At 38.2% G+C, this 13412-nt stretch overlaps 1 protein-coding gene across 8 annotated transcripts in view; it reads right to left on the reverse strand.

Moving 5' to 3' along the window:
- Positions 1-5880: 5880 nt before the first annotated feature.
- The window catches only part of USP45 (ubiquitin specific peptidase 45), a 50209-nt gene continuing 42677 nt past the window's right edge, over positions 5881-13412 (reverse strand). For 3 of the 8 annotated variants that reach the window (XM_063153057.1, XM_063153058.1, XM_063153061.1), the window contains 6 exons: positions 13223-13366; positions 11284-11950; positions 9501-9598; positions 9016-9102; positions 8430-8583; positions 5881-7045 (listed from right to left, as the gene is read on the reverse strand). In XM_063153057.1, the coding sequence (XP_063009127.1) occupies positions 6912-7045; positions 8430-8583; positions 9016-9102; positions 9501-9598; positions 11284-11950; positions 13223-13366 (1284 nt within the window). In that variant the 3' untranslated portion in view covers positions 5881-6911. Of the gene's footprint in view, positions 7046-8429; positions 8584-9015; positions 9103-9500; positions 9599-11283; positions 11951-13222; positions 13367-13412 lie in introns of those variants that run through there. The other 5 variants (XM_063153060.1, XM_063153059.1, XM_063153065.1 and 2 more) reach the window with 4 other exon arrangements.

Below are 13412 nucleotides of genomic sequence, written 5' to 3' on the forward strand. Positions count from 1 at the left end.
CCCGCGGCGGGACAGGGAGGCGGGGACGGCTCCGGGCCGGGAACGAGCGGGGAGAACCGAGCGGGATGAACCGAGCGGGATGAACCCAGCGGGATTCACATTCCCGCCTGCGATAGTGTCAGGAGGCCCGTGGGAGGCGCATTAGCTCCGCAGCTCCATGGGTAACTTGTAGTCGGAGTGTGATCCGTGCTTCCAATACGGAGTCGGCGTGAAGAAGTTCATAGAGCTGCATGAAGTTTATAAAGCCGCATGAAGAAGTTTATAATGCTGGTTGCTACGCCTGTAAGTGGTGTAAGTACGTAAGTGGACAGGCTCTGGGCAGTGGCCCTACACTGAAATACACAATAACTTCTGTGCTGCACAGCTACAGAGTGTGAGCGTTCAAAGCCAGGCCAGGGTATGGCTGTAAGGACAAATCTCCAAGTAGCTTCTTCTGAATATCCACATTAACTTCTGTGACTTCTACCTGGAAATTTTCCTTTTATTTTAAGGCATGAAGAAAAAAAAAAAATCACCTGCAGTAACCAGCTCTTCTTGTATCGACCCTGGGATGATTCCGCAGGCAGGGACTGGGTAATTGCATTCCTTTGTGTGGAGCAGAGGTTTCCATTAGCTGGCACATTACTTACGGCTGGGATCGCTGCTTCCCTTCCCTCAGCGTCACGGATGTAAATGCCTAAAACACCCACAGTCTCTGATCATTGCATAAAGTGATATTAATATTCACACGGAGTAACAGAATTGACTCGTATAAATCTAGAGAAAATTCAAGAAACTTTTGTTATGATTGTCAGTGCCAGTTAGGCTACATATTAGTGTTGGCTGAAGCATTCTAGATTTTCCCGTTTTTGTCACAGGATTGAGCATGCTTTCCACGGACAGAAATGCTGTAGAAGTTTTAAGTCTCTTCAGTGTTGACTCACATCTGGAACTCTGGAGTGATGCTTATGGATGGACAAACTTGCAGCTGCCACTGAAACGGTGTGTGAGGGAGTCCCCCTCTTGGTCCTGGTTTTATCACAGAATTACAGAACTCAGTTCTCATAAAGGGAACAAACTTTATCCGTGCCCTTTGCTACAGAGGGTAAGACAGGGGAAACAAGAGGTGCACCTTAATTGTTCAAGGATATGGATTCATCTCTGGGGAGCTCTTCCACAGGCAGTGGTGATATGAGACAAGACACAAGCAAAAATACATTAACTCAGGTGTAAAACGTACAGCTTTGTTTAAATAACACAGCTTTCCAAATGGTTGGATGTTTTATTTACATATTTTTCTAACAATATATAACAGATGAAAAGACAAAATGAATAGATGACAAATGCAGCTATTCTCTCAGAAATTGTTAAAGCACCTTGGGTAGACTGGAAAACTGATCAGACTTGTGTTTGTTTTGTAAATACAGTCTGCTTACTTAGTAATATTTGGAATTAGAAATCTACAAATGAAATGTACCATGTATCAGCACTGTAGTCAAATTCTAAAGATACTATTTGCTATTTAAATACCTGCAGAGTAGAGTCAGACTATTAGTTCAGACAGATGAAAAAAGGAAATGAATGAAAACTAGATTAAAGCTTTAACATGCTTGATTTATTGCTCACAAGTATTTTGAACTTAGCAACAAGATTTTTGATTATTGGATTGCCTTTTGTGTAAGTGCAAGCACACATGAACATACCAGGAATTATCTCCATGTATAAATGTCATAGAATCAGAACTCAGCTTTGTGGAATGGCTAAATAGGGAATGGTGACCATTGGCAGGGTGGTTTCACTACAGAATACATTAAAACAATTCCTATGTTACACAGCTCAAAAGCAAAAAAACCTAAACTAGCAAAGCAGTGAGGTAATTTAATTGCTAAGAGGTCACAAACTCACTCAAAATGAACGCTCTTGTTTTCTTTTAAAAGCAATTCTGCACCTTTACATTTTGTGCTAGAAAAATGCTGGAAGCTGCAATAGATGTAAGAAACATTCTTGACACTTAAAAGTTAGTATTTTCTGCTGCTATAAATGATGATGGAAGTATTTATAACTTTATATAAGTGAAATGTACACACAAAGTAGTTTTGAAGTGGCTGCAGTGCATTGCAATGGTTTTATTATAACATAAAATTAACTTAGATTTCTTATGTAATGTTGTACATAGAAAGTGTTTTGACTTGCACAAACAGACATCCATCTGAAAATATATTTTATAATCCATTTACAAAAAAATAGATTATGAATCATTTTGAATAATCACTTTTCCACCATTTCTGCAATTTGTTTATACACCAACAGGAGAGGTACAACAGCTAGAACAGCTGGCAAAATAACAGCCTAAGACATGGTAAAAAGACACAGAAGCAACAATAATCTGTTCTAAAATAATTAGACTGAAATGTTCTACCAAAGAATAGTGGCATTTCTTTCCAATAGATATACAAATTTTTGTACAAATGTATAAATGTGTACAGGGTACAGCAAAATAGAGTCCAGATGTTGAAAACTAAGGAGTATCAAATCTTTGTTTAATCAGGGTTGTTGTAACAACTCCCATCTAAACATTATCTTCCTTTCTTACTTAGCGTAGACTTAGGTTATGATGTTGTTAGCTGGAATACAGATAGCTAAAGCTGAGGTGTGCTTTTTCATGAAAATTGAATTTGTTAATTATTGTTAACAGAAGAGTTTAAATGCTTTCTTTGTTCCCATCTAATTCGATTCCTTTTTAATACATCTTAGATTTTCTGCTAAAGAAATTACTCCTTTCTTAGTTTGTTACCAATATGTTCAAATAAGATTTTTATAATGGGTTGAGAATATAGAGGCATTAATTTCATGTCCCTTTATGATTCAGTTTGTGTTAGTATAAAAAAGAAGGGTCCAGAGAAGCAAATGGTGAAGTTAAGACATTTCAGCCTTTTAATGGATTTATAAACCACTCTCACCTGCTACCACTTGAATTGCACAGGCAAGAGCACTTCACTGATGCACACAGAGGGTGCAGATGGGCAAGGGAGGAAGGTTTGGCAGACTGCATGGATTTAATTTTCTAAACAAAGGCGATTACAGTGTGTACATTTTGGGCAGCAAAGTTCAGGGTTTGCTTTTCCTTCCCCTCCATTTGTAGCCATCTCTTAGGAGAACAGACTAATGCAAATACGTTGTCTGTACACATATTGTAGACAGGTCAGTATAGTAAATCTCCACATCCTTTTTTGCCACGTTTGGTGTAAATGATATATAAATCCAAAGACAACAAAGCTCTTTCTTATAATCTGTACTAACTCCTTAGCTGATGGAGCAGTCTTTGTTGAGGCCTCTATTCTGGGGAAACTTGTAGGGGGTTCCAGTTGTCCATATATGTAAATCAGGTACTTCCCATAGGTGAGGTTTACTTACAGATGAGTGAGGAACTATTTAATTTGAATCCTTTCTAATTGTTTTACAGGCACTGTCTTGTGACTGCTCAGCAGAGCTGCTCAGGAGTCATAGCTTTGCTCAGGGGTCAGTGCTGCAGCCTGTAGGCAGAGCCAGTGGGTGGTGGGGACAGACCAGACTGCAGCTGCAGCAGCTCTTCCTGCAAGAGCCTTGCAAGCTCACAGAATAAGGGATGAGATTGGGAACCACTACATCATGCCTAAGGATCAATGAAAGCAAAGGCATTGACACAGAGGCTTATGGAGACCCCAAAAACATAAAGAACAAATGAAGCTGATGAAGAAAGCCGTGGTGCCCTTGTGAGAAGGGTGGGATGAGGGGAAAGCCATTTTGAAGCTCTGCCACATGAAGACCCAGGCTACTGCACTTTCTCAGGGTGGGGGACCACAAAAGTGTGGTGAAGCTCTGTAAAGAGTACATGCTGTCAGCCTGAAGAGATTTTTGGCTGGTAACATAAGACATTTTAAGGAGAGTCTTAAACTTTCAAGTCCTTCACTAAAATTCTGAAAACATACAGCTTTTCAGTAGCATTCACACATCTGGTAGTTGCAGGAAACTGCCAGTTCCTTGACTCTAGAATCATATTTAACATTCAGGATATACATATAGGATGTATATCTCTTATAGAGAGATGTATAGATATAGATCTCTTGTTTTCCCAGAATGCTCTGAGCTTCTTTTCCAATTCCTGATAAAGAATTATAAGAAGTCTTCAGTATACACATTTATGTAGTTTCTTTAGAGCCAAACTTTACACAAAATAACTTAGGTCTGTGTAAAGGATGCTGTGACTTGCATCTAAAATTGTGAAGTCTTGCACTGGTCATCAATTTGTTCATTTTGAAAGCATAGCTTCACCTATTTCCTTCATTTTTAGAGAATGCTTCCTTCTATCATATTTTCATACCTGTTCCTGACTCAAGGCTTACAGAGTTCCTGCCAACATAGCTTTTTATTTCAGCTCAGAACACCTCCTCCAGGAGCAACAGTGATGGCTATCCTGAATAAAGGCACTGGCTCTTTTTCATGGCACTTTCTCTCCATGTTCTATAAAATACCTGTAAATAAAAGCAAATGTTTCCTGGCTGTTAATGAGAAAATAATCCTGCCAACATCTTTTATGACATTCTAGGCAGTTATGTCCACTTGGGAAAATTTCAGCAAACAGCTTGTAAACTCCAGTTAAAAAGGAGTTTAAAGATTGAACTAGTTAAACAGTTAAAAAGATCACTCAGGAATTTCCTGAAAATAGCATTAAAAGTAGGAAGTAACAGGTAAAGAACCTCGTTCTGTTTCTCTCCTAGCTGTGCAGTCTAGGCTAAAAAGTAGAGTCATGCAGGTACCTAAATTCAGTCGTTTTCCAAAGTCAGCAAGGAGAGCGAGGTCAGGCGCCAGCCACTCACTGTGTGCTTCAGGGTGAGGATTCACTCCCTGTGCCCTCCTAGCAAGGTTGTGTCACACAAGTGATACTTAATTGCCATTTGCTACCACTGTTGCCTGGAACTAATTCTGAGTTTTTATCAGTTACACACAAAGAGGATAAAGTGTGTGTAGGTGGATGAATGGTATGGGAAGATAAGGAGCTGGAAGAGAATTATGGTATTTTAACCAACTCTCATCTAAACATTATCTTGCTTTCTTACTTAGTGTAGACTTGGGTTAAGATGTTGTTAGCTGGAATACAGATAGCTAAAGCTGGCTGCTTGGTTTCTGATTTTTACTACTTTTGGATAGACTGAGACAATTTTAATTTGTACAAGGAAAAAACATGGTTTTGCCCAAAACACATAGCCTAATTTTTATCTAAATAGAGGAGTTTTCCTTTTGAAAATAAAATGCTGTGCAACCAGAGGTTCTCTCCATTATGCCTATCAGTTTTATGGCCTAACAATCCCTAGTGCCTGCACAAGAATGTGCAAGTCATGTGGCTGTAAGATACACCTCAGCAGTTTGAGCAAATGCAATTCTAGCAGGTTGTGCCGTTTTCCTATGCAAAAGAGGGAATGCAAGTGGATGAAGCTCTGAAACAGAAGTAGAGAACAGGGGAGTCAGGCAGGTAGGTGTGACAACATATGGTACAGACAGTAATAGGGACAGCATGTCTTTTCATTTAAAAAACATTACCATAAATGACAACAGTAAGCATATATTAACATTTTTTCTCTACCAAAGAGCAAGTCATACAGGATGGAACTGTTACAGAAGTAATTTGTATTTAAGTAACTGCTTATTAAATAATTTAATTACCACATAACTTCAAGCAGTCATGAGGTCTTGACTTGGTCTGGGATGGAAATGACTTGACTTGACTTGGTCTGGGATGGAAATGAGAAATTACCAAAGGAAGTAACACCTCAAAACAGGGCAGTCACCCAGTCTACAGAAACCAGTTCTGCCACTAGCACTCCTGCTGTCCCCCACTGCTGACAAAAGAAGTCCAGACATGTATCAGTGGGTAAAAGTCATCATTTACTGTCCAACTCACACACACAGTGCAAAAATAATTTATAGTTTATTACTCCTGTGAGAAAAGTATTCAGGAACAGATAAACAAGTTCATGTTTGGAACCAAAAGTAACAGAATTTACTGAATTACGCTTTAAACTCTGTACATACACAAGCTTATATGCTGTACATTGTCATAATTGTGAAGTTGAAAAATTACTAAATACAGAAATTATTTGCAATTCTCTTCCCTAGAAGGTAAAATGACAATATCTATTGATGGATTTATGGTGTGTGCATATATCTCAGAGGATACAGTTATGCACACCAAGTACATATTTCTATTGAAACAGGAGTACATTGCTATACCAGTGCCAGTTGGAGACAACTGGAAGGGTACTGGGTATCTGAGGATCACTGCCACTATTCAGAAGCCATGTTCTCCCAATCTATTCCCAGCTCTTATCAGAAAGTGCACTGCAGCACTGCCCAGAGACAGCTGCTGTCACTCCCTTCTGGAGGACTCTGCCTTCCAATTACTACACATGGAAGTGACACAATTTGACAGGCTCTTGTTTGCAGAAATCTTAACAGCTAACACCCAGCCCAGTGATGGAAGGGTCTGGACTGGATCAGGAGAATTTGAACACTTTGTATTGTTACTGTACACCAGCAAATCCAGGCACTTAACTCTATCAGTATTTCTATTCTCAACTGTTCTAGAACTATGGGCGAAAGCTTATCTTTATTATAATCAAAAACAAACTCTCCCTAGACCTCAGTAGGATAGGACATCATCTTACATTCTAATGGTACAGCATTTTAATGAACCCAGGAATTTTACATGTTTGGCAAAGTGCATACTTTAAGAGAATCATTCAGATATTTATAATAGTTTAACTGAACTTCAGAGTCAAAATATGATAAATTCTCTACAAGATAAAGGCACAATATTTACAGGTACTCTTACCACTGCAGCTTTAAATAAGATAAACTAAATAACACTATCTTCTTTGAAATTAAACTGTTAAGAATTATAGTAATAATCTTTCATAAAAAAGTAGATATGCTTGTGCATTTAGTACTCTTGATTCTGGAACCATCTGAACATGGGCATCACTAACATACACCCACTGTCCTCCTGACGCTCCCATGGCTTCTTTCAAACCTAAAATGCAGAAGCAAAAGAAATGTTTTTATTGTCTTTCACAACAACATCAAGCAAATACAGTGGCTATTTCAAAAAGCAAGAGAAGCTTCTCATGTACCAGAGTAATTAATTACTTAGATACAGTCTGCTACTCAGTTTGAAACTTACATATCAAAGAGCACTGTAAGAGAAATTGGTGGAAGACAATGCCTAGGAATGAATGCTGCCGTGGTTTCATATTTTTTTAGAAAGCCTAAGATATTTCCAGTACAGTTTGCTGAGTTCCAACAGGAAGTTATTCTAGAACACAACCATTTCTGACATAGAAAAAAGGTCTTACTTTAAAAGCTGACTGGTGTGAAATAACGAACACGAAAAGATCTAATCTGTTCTAATAATCATTGCAAGGTAAACATAAGACTGAAGGAAACTTTGATTTCATGAAAATGTAAAAGATTGTCATTCTGAGAAATAAGCTTCAAATGCAAAGTGATACTACACAGCACAGAAAGGATAATGCTTGGTTCTCACCTTCCCCCAAGAAGGGAAACAGTAAATATATTTACCTAACTTTGACTGCCTAACATATTACTGCTGCTGCAAATTTTTCACTAACAGATTCTGTCCTGGAAACTTATTTCACTCTTGTCCTAGGGTGACTTTATGATGCTTGTATCCCCAATCATCTGTTCTGCATATCCATCAAGTATTAATAAAAAAGAACTAGTGTGCTGTTCTCAAAATGCCAACAGAAACCCTACACCAAATCTTGTATCTTCCATGAAAAAGATTATTGCTGTTCACATTAAACCAGAGTATTCCAGATTTTTAAGTATTAAAAAATTCCCATCCTAAAATATCTAAGATACACAAAATGCTCAAATATTCAGAAAATGTAATTTAATTTAATGTAATGGATTTGATTGGTGTACTAAAGCATTTTCAGATACCAAATATGCCAAATAATTAAATTTTACCAGGCACAACTATTCATCAGGGTGTATTATTTTGAGTAGGAAAGAGAGGAAAGTTTTCCCTCAATTATCTGTTTAATAGCTGAATCAAAATTCCATTATTCACTCAGTTCTATATAGCACTAATAGCAGAAGTAGGATATGCAACAACAAAAAAGAATAATTAATAGAATCATAGGCTGGTTTGGGTTGAAAGAAACTTCAAAGACCATCTAGTTCTAACAGCTGTGCCATGGGCAGGGACACCTCCCTTAGCCCAGGCTGCTCAGAGCTCCATCCAGCCTGGCCTGGAGCACATCCTGGGATGGGGTTCTACAACTTGTCTAAAAACCACAATTATTCTCAGCTAAAAAATTATTTGCTACAAATCCCTGTAGACAGTTACTTTTGGTTTACAGTAAAGGAAAGGAAGCTCTGTTTGTACGTACCCAGAACAGATTTAGTGGCAGAAATGTGCTCCAGCAGTTTCTTGGAGGATGTCCTGACTTTCACATATGCAGCATAATGACCCCCTCTCATGGAGCCACTGTGCTCCACTATTCCATACAGACTGTACAGCACTCTTGCACCATCCATAACGTTCTGCATTCCCAGAAACACAAAACAAAGGTGAATTATTTCACAGTAAATTTTACAGGCATGTTAAGTAGCTAGCAGCAGTATGATTCCAAAAGAGGCAAACAGCCAGCCACAGCATTTCCAACAGCAAAATACCTCTATTACAAGTACTCAGTAGTCTTACTAATTTAGTTACCATAGAGACAGTAATACTTGTCCTTAATGCTGTTATATACACCAACACCACCAGGGCACCACAGCTTAACTAACATCAGCTAACATCTATGATATTCTTGATATGAACAGTTACAGTTCTGATATCAAGACACTATCCGAAAAATTCACTCTACAATTTAATTAAAAATCATCATTATCATCATCACCATCAATCCAATTTAACTTTGGTCAGGACACCAACTGCTGAAGTACAACAAAAATAAAGACTTGAAATTGTACCTTGCAAGATGCAGCACAAAATGGTGCTAAGTCTAAAATCAATGGGAAATCCACGTGCCTGTTTACTTTCCGTAGACTCAAACCAGCCTTCAAAAGAAAAAAAAAAAAAAAAGAAAAAAAGAAAAACTGTAAAATGAATATTTTTACGAGGTAGCTTTTTTAAGCTAAGGTGTATCATTATACTGTTAAAATTAACCAAATCCAAGAGTAAGATTTTAACTGATTTAAGCCTTCTTTGTTATGTTTCCAATGCAGTGCTACAGTAACATGATGGACACACAAGGGGTTTCCCTGGATACATCAGGATGGCTAAATGTAGTCTGAAGGTGTTAGAATAACCACAACAAACACAGCATGTTTCAAACAGTGCTTCTACCAGGTCTCCATCTAAAAAGGCATTATTGGGACCTACAATGACACGTGAAGAACCACCAGTTATCCACCAGTGAGGCAGAGGAATATACAAGAGGGATTTGGCCTCTTACCTGGTGGAATCTTTTCAGGTGGAGAATAAGAATAGCAGGAACTGAAGAAATCAGCAGCTGTTTCCGAGCATTTGTGTAGACACCTTCCATCTTCTTTTCTGTATTTATGAATATCAAAATAATATGTAAAGTGAAGGCAGTCATATGGAATTTTTAAGTACTTTCTAAACATCTGACAGAACAGATCTATGCTGTGATGGTTTTGTACTTGTTAAATAAAACACAAGGGAAATTTTGTGGAGCAACAAAAATATTTTCTCATTTCTCTAGTTATTAATAAACATAATCTCTGAAATCTGAGCATTATTTTAGCCATTCTTGTGCAAATCAGATCAGAAGCTGGAAGCCTGTCCACTATCTAGGTCAGCTTGCACACTGAGATAACTACATCTTCTGTTACTATAGCAGCCAACTTTCCTGTTAAAACCTAAAATAAATGGATGATCCCTGCATAAAAACAGGAAGGCACAAGTCTCTTTATCTGTTTTAATGCCCTAATCACTAAGAACTGAGTTTTCCATTCCTCAGCTCTTTCTGCATGACTACACACTTTACACTTATTTAAGAGAAAGGTCTGAGGAGGGCTGTCTACTTCAGGAAGCTTCAGAACCTGCTGGCTTCAGCACTCAGGACTGGGATATGTGGCCTCCAAACCCCCTGTGGTGCAGAAGGCACAGAACACAGGGTGCTTACCAAAAGTAGCACAGTGAAAACTCCACAGAAAAGCTCCACAGTAAAAGAGAACATAGCACTAGAATTTGGTTTTGCTGAAAAAAAATTAATATACTGCTTTTACATATGTTCAAAAGAAAATAGTTCATTTGAGGTATAATGGAGCACTTAATGGTTGATTGGGTGACCTCTTATGTCTTTTGTTTTAGAAGGAAAAAATAAATAATGAGTAGTTGTGAATTGATTTTGCTTTTCTATGGTGCCCATGGAACCAAAGTGTTATTTATATGGCACTTATAGTCCAATGATGATTAAAGGTATGACTATAAAATACAAATAATTTTTCTGAATTTACTCATGCTTAAATTTTATCTCCCCGGGTATCTATAAGTGCACAGCAAACAGGCAATTTTTTGTTATTATATGAACTCCCTTTATTGTATTGACAAATTATCAGAAGAGCTTAATTTTTTTATTCTTCTGAAATTCTATATATAAAGAAATCCCCAATCCTCCAGTCCTTCTAAAGTGTTTTCATTAAATTTAAGTTGTTTTCTTATTCAGTGAACTCTAATGGTCTGCTTGGGCTTTACAAGCATTGAGGAAAACACTGTCATAAGAAGGTGCTTCTGTCTCATCTCCATTCTTACAAATTTTTGGAATTTTATTTCTCTTTTCATTGCAACTCTCTTTTTTTGCCTCTTTTTCAAACATAATTACATTACTTTCCTGAGTATGTAAGCTACAGGAGTGGAATCTTGCAGCATATATGTCAAAGCTTTGAGGATTGTAAGGAACAGAAACAGCAGCAAACATTAGTATTGAGCAATGCACATACTTGGTTTACAGTCATCTTTAAATTCTTTATCTTGGACAGAATAAAGATGCAAAATGAATTCTATGTTACATCTACCATTATGTTCTAATATAAAAATTAGTCCTGTTGCCATTGCCTGCTGAAGTTTTAAATTGTTACAATTTTTGTTTGGAGAGACATTTTCTATTTTCTATTTAACAGCAGGGAGGCCCATGCTGGAGCAATGGAAGAGCAGCCAGCACACAGGCTTTGGGAGGCAATGCTGGAAATCGTCCAGAGGTACAAGCACTTTACCTGTGGAGTTGGTTTTCTTCTGATACTTCTGCTTCCTTTCTGTGCAGCTCTCACATAAAAGCTTGTTGTTCCCCATCAAGAGCTCTACAGAGGTGAACTGGTAAAGGCAGGACTGAACAGAACATTCCTTTGAGCTGGTTATGTAGCTTTGGGAAAGTGTCTGGAAAGCATTTTGAGGGTTTTGGGAAAGTGAGGATTTGCCTACTGAGAACATGGAATTATTTGATAAACCCAATGCTGGATCTCCACAACTTGATTTTTTGTCTTCATTTACAGGCTCACAGAAGCTAAGCTTGGATATGGAACTGGAAATCATCTCTTCGGTGCTGTCACTCGGCTTGTGCGGCGTTTTAGGGTTCAAGGGGTTCCCATGCCCACCAGGCACACTGCTGGGGGGGCCCAGAGCTGTTTGCTTGGAAGCACTTTCGCTTTCTGAGGCCTCACTGTCGGCATCAAAGCTGCTCTCGGAGCGGCTGGCTTCCTTCTCACTGCCCTCCGTCTGGCTGCCATTGACAGCCGCCTCTGCACAGGGCTCCTTGGAGAACAGGACACCAGAGCCACCCTCCAGCTCCAGCTTTTTGGCTTTTTCCTGCAGGATAACAGGGCTTCTTTCTTCTTCCTTTGAGGAAGCTTTTCTGGCAAGCCGTCTCTCATGGTTCAATTGATTCTGTAAATGATGGCATTATTATTTCAGTAATAGAGGGGAGAAACAGGAAGCAGATTTGTAAGCGAACCAATCTTTCACAACATGACAAATGCAGAGCAAATTATTGGGGGGTTATATTGATCTATATTCTCCATCTCTCATGTTTAAGATAGCTGATTTCCTTAAGAAGTTTTTAAACTAACTTAGGATTAGAAACCTACATCCCAGTCAGCTAAGTCAGCTTATACTTACTGTGAGATCAATACTTCTCACAACGAATTAATTTCACTTTGTGACAGCTGTACATGGCACATTTGAAGTGGTATTCACTTAATCCAATTTAAGCTTCTAAAAGGTCCTCAAGTTTAAGTTACTTCCCTGACCTCCCATGAGAGGCCTTAGTTGATGAGCAGCTCCAGAAAAAACTCAACCTGCCTTATGGGCATTTGTCATAGAATTAACTAAGGCATCCCTAAGAGGATGTTTGCTGATTTCAATATCATCTGAAGCTGACTTTGTTTTCAATCAAGATTGCAAGAAGAAGTAAAAGATTGCTTCCACAGAAAACTACTCCTATAGATTTAGAAAACCGAACCCACAAAGCTGCTATAATTTTAGGTGATTTGCAAATGTTCATGACTCTTTTCTTGCCTTCTTTTGTTTGGCTACTTCCCAAAGGAAACTAACAACTTTCCTTCCCCTTTTTTTTTCCTTTATTTGAATTGGATCAAAATTCCAGTGGTACCAATGGAAATCCTTCCATTAATCTCAACGGTTTGAGTTTGAGGCCTTTTCTTCTATAACAATCAGTCTCTGCACTACTTCTTTCCATCCTTTCTTTTGTTTCTACCTCATGGCTATTTTCTACTTCTGTCTCATTCTCTTCTCCTATCATTCTTTTATATTTTGTGTTTTAGATGTTGTATTTTATACATTGTATTTTTTCCTCACATGTGTTTAATGTGTTAGGACTTGATGAAGGAGGGTTTTTATGGTACTCAACAGAGCACAGATCCTTGCAACAGTCCCAAAAGCAACATGAACTGAAACTAGCCTGCAGATTCTTTTTCCTTATAAATGAAACCCTGTAACTGAAAGCTAAGTGGTTACCAATGACTGTCATTTCTCATGCTTCTAATGATGACCTAAATATTTTAAAACAAGTCTATGTCAGCTATATGTATACTAGAAAATCCAACTGACATGTATGAAAATTCCTTAGAAGTTCTCAGTCACCCTAGAAACCTGAGTTAACTCAGGATGACTGGTAAGTGTGAGTAGTTAAGTTCTTACCTTATCTTTTGTTAAAGTGTGTTTCTTGACAATTTTGGGTTGATTATTCAGAGAACTGATAGAAGAACAATTATACTGACCAAGATCTGCCTCCTGTACACTTTTACTTTTACCTGTTCTTCCCAAGGGCACAGGTTTTGCAACCTAAGAAATTAGACAGGAAATTAGGAAAGGCAACATGTCCATTTTG

Source organism: Melospiza melodia, chromosome 3, assembly GCF_035770615.1.
Source record: "Melospiza melodia melodia isolate bMelMel2 chromosome 3, bMelMel2.pri, whole genome shotgun sequence".
In the NCBI taxonomy this organism is placed as follows: domain Eukaryota; kingdom Metazoa; phylum Chordata; class Aves; order Passeriformes; family Passerellidae; genus Melospiza; species Melospiza melodia.